The 2843-nt window shown below is 47.6% G+C and overlaps 1 protein-coding gene across 1 annotated transcript in view; it reads left to right on the top strand.

The window, feature by feature from the left end:
* Nucleotides 1-2843, top strand: part of LOC132449943 (protein LEG1 homolog) — a 5093-nt gene continuing 2250 nt past the window's right edge. Inside the window, exons 1-5 of the mRNA XM_060041844.1 lie at nucleotides 1-381; nucleotides 1019-1105; nucleotides 1453-1526; nucleotides 2411-2515; nucleotides 2794-2843. The exon at nucleotides 2794-2843 is cut by the window's right edge and continues 69 nt beyond it. Coding sequence (XP_059897827.1) covers nucleotides 78-381; nucleotides 1019-1105; nucleotides 1453-1526; nucleotides 2411-2515; nucleotides 2794-2843 — 620 coding nt within the window. The 5' untranslated portion in view covers nucleotides 1-77. The remainder of the gene's footprint in view (nucleotides 382-1018; nucleotides 1106-1452; nucleotides 1527-2410; nucleotides 2516-2793) is intronic.

Genomic DNA, 2843 nt, shown 5'->3' with positions numbered 1-2843 from the left:
AGTGTCGACCTGCTGCCTGCCTCCCCTCGCAGACCAGCAGACTATCACCCTCTCTCCCTTCCGTCACCGCCGCCATCATGCTGCGTCCCTTGGCCCTCTGCCTCCTGCTCGTCGCCGTGGCGACCGTTGTCGTGGTGGACTGCGCGGTGCTCACGGAGAACGGCATGCCCATCCTGTGGCAGCAGACGGGCGGTCAGCTGACCGACCTGCCCATCCAGAACGACGTCCTGGTGCCCAACCCCTGGCACTACCTGCACCGCATGAGCCTGTACCGGCTGATCATCGCCGCCACAGACCCCTACATGACCTCCATGGGCACCAACGCCACCGACAGCCCCATCTGGGGGCTCACCCTGCAGCTGGGCTGGGAGCTCACCTCCGGTAGGACCACCGACCCTCCAGGGAGTTTGGTTGTTGTTGTTGTTTCATGTCGTTTTAAGGAATCGGAGAAGGAATGCATTGTTCAAGGGTTGAGGGTATTAGGGGTGGGGATTGAATGCATTGTTCAAGGGTTGAGGGCATTAGCCGTGGAGATTGGAAGCATTGTTCTCCTCAGTGGAGAAAAACCTCATCATCATCATAATGGGTATTTCTTTGTTTTCTTTTATTATTTCAATACATTTCTGTGAAGATGCTGATTGTATATTTGCAAAACATATTTTAATATAATGTCGCTTCCAATAAGCAACACATCATTGAGTCAGAGTGTCACTGAACTTTCCTGGGTTGTACAACAGACAGACTTAGAGATATACGCTCTCCCATATATGCCACAAAAGTCTACAATGGCTGCCCACTTCCTCCGATTGAAACTCTGTCATGATCTAGATCCTCTAACTACATCTTATAAAGGTGTATATTTGATAAAGTTAATTTCTCCATGCACAGAACCAGTATCTGGTTAGTATCTGTCCCTTGTATTTGGTATTGATCTGGAGAGTCAGAGGTCACATTTGACTGCAGTGATAAAACCAACATGCTTTGTTGGCTGAATCGGTTTTTGTGTTTGCGTCTGCAGGTCGTTTGGCCGACCCCACCGGTGCCACTACCTGTGGCACTGAAACAGGAGACCGCATGTGCATCTCTACTGAGAGCTGGTGGGGCTGTGAGTCTCACACATACACACTCGGGTACAGGCTCACAAACACAAATGGATGGACACACACACATACACACACACACACACACACTCACGCACGCACAGACACACACGCACGCACAGACACACAAACACACACACCTCAAGAAGACTTTCAAATGCACAAAAATAAACACATACATATGCAGACAGGCACAAACACACACACACACAACCCATGGAGATACACACTGGCACAAACATAAACACATACACTTATACACACACACACACACACACACACACACACACACACACACACACACACACACAAGCACACAGCCAACTCATACCATTGTCTGGTTCTTTCCCAGGTGCCAACTACTACTTCTCCGTGATTCCCTTCCTCTCTGCTGCTCAGCAAGGATTCTTTGGAGATAATGTCCCAGTACGTAGAAAAACACTTCCTCCCAACACTTAGAATATACTGCAATAGTTTGGTTATATCATATTAAATCACCTATTCAGAGATTCAGCCATTCATACAAGGAAAGGGTTCAGTGTCTTGCATCTCAATACAAACTGAAGAAACTGAAGAAATTGTTGTTTAGTATTTACCAACTTTCATCGTAGCATCAATGTTGTGGTGGAAGTAATCACATCACTCTGCTCCAAATCTATTGATTATTAGTACCGGTAGTTTATTTGTGGCTTTGATGTACACTGGACGTCTATCAGACTCTTTTTGGTCCAATGTGTCATCAAATATCTACATCTTATTATTTTAGCGATCTTGTGCGTCCCCATATGCCTATCATGGGGCCCCCCCAAGGTAAGGAACCTCTGTCTTAAGCCCTTCAGGAAGTCCCACTCATTGGACAGGCAGTCAACCGTTAAAATGTACTTGACTCTGACTGGCTGCTAACGCAGTAGTTTCAGCGTTCCTGCAGTTTTTTTTACCCCGAGTTCTGCATTTGTATTGCCGTTCAGTTCAGTTACAGTTTCACTTCCATTCAATTCAGCTGCAGTGTCACGTGGGGGGCGAGAGATAAGAAGACTTCCTTACATCTGTAGTGGCAGAAGCATACTCTGATTATTTGAGCGTACGCCTTTCGGCATACACTCAAATAGAACCTCAATATCCGTCAGATCCTTGAGCTAAATACCTCGCCCCTACCTGATCCTTAATGACATGTAAACATGTTTAACTGTTAGTCACATTGGATGAAAGGGCCTGCTGAATGACCGAACAGGGCAAAGCAGCTCATGTGAATGATCTGCAGTCATGATGATGATTGTTGGTGTTGTGGTGGTGGTGGTGGTGGTGGTTAGGTCCAGATGCAGGTTCCTGAGGGCGTGACGGATTACTGCACCACCTATGCTGACTGTGCCACTCGCTTCCCTGACCTCATGGCTAAGTGGGACGCCTTCTACCAGGTACACACACCGCCAATAACACCACACAAACACACACAACTCAGCTTATACCAGGTACACACCGCCCGTAACACAACACAAACACACACAACTCAGCTTCTACCAGGTACACACCGCCCGTAACACCGCACTGCGTACATGCAAAGAACATTCGGTAAAGTCGATTTTCAGATAATAATTGTATGCGTGTGTGTGTGTGTGTGTGTGTGTGTGTGTGTGTGTGTGTGTGTGTGTGTGTGTGTGTGTGTGTGTGTGTGTGTGTGTGTGCCTGTATCAAGGGCCTGAAAGTTGCCGCTGTTTCGGAGGCTTCTGACGTTGAGAAGAAGGA

The sequence above is a fragment of the Gadus macrocephalus genome, chromosome 21 (assembly GCF_031168955.1).
Source record: "Gadus macrocephalus chromosome 21, ASM3116895v1".
NCBI lineage: Eukaryota > Metazoa > Chordata > Actinopteri > Gadiformes > Gadidae > Gadus > Gadus macrocephalus.
The sequence above is the reverse complement of the archived record's forward strand: the minus strand, read 5'-3'. Positions and strand labels throughout refer to the sequence as shown.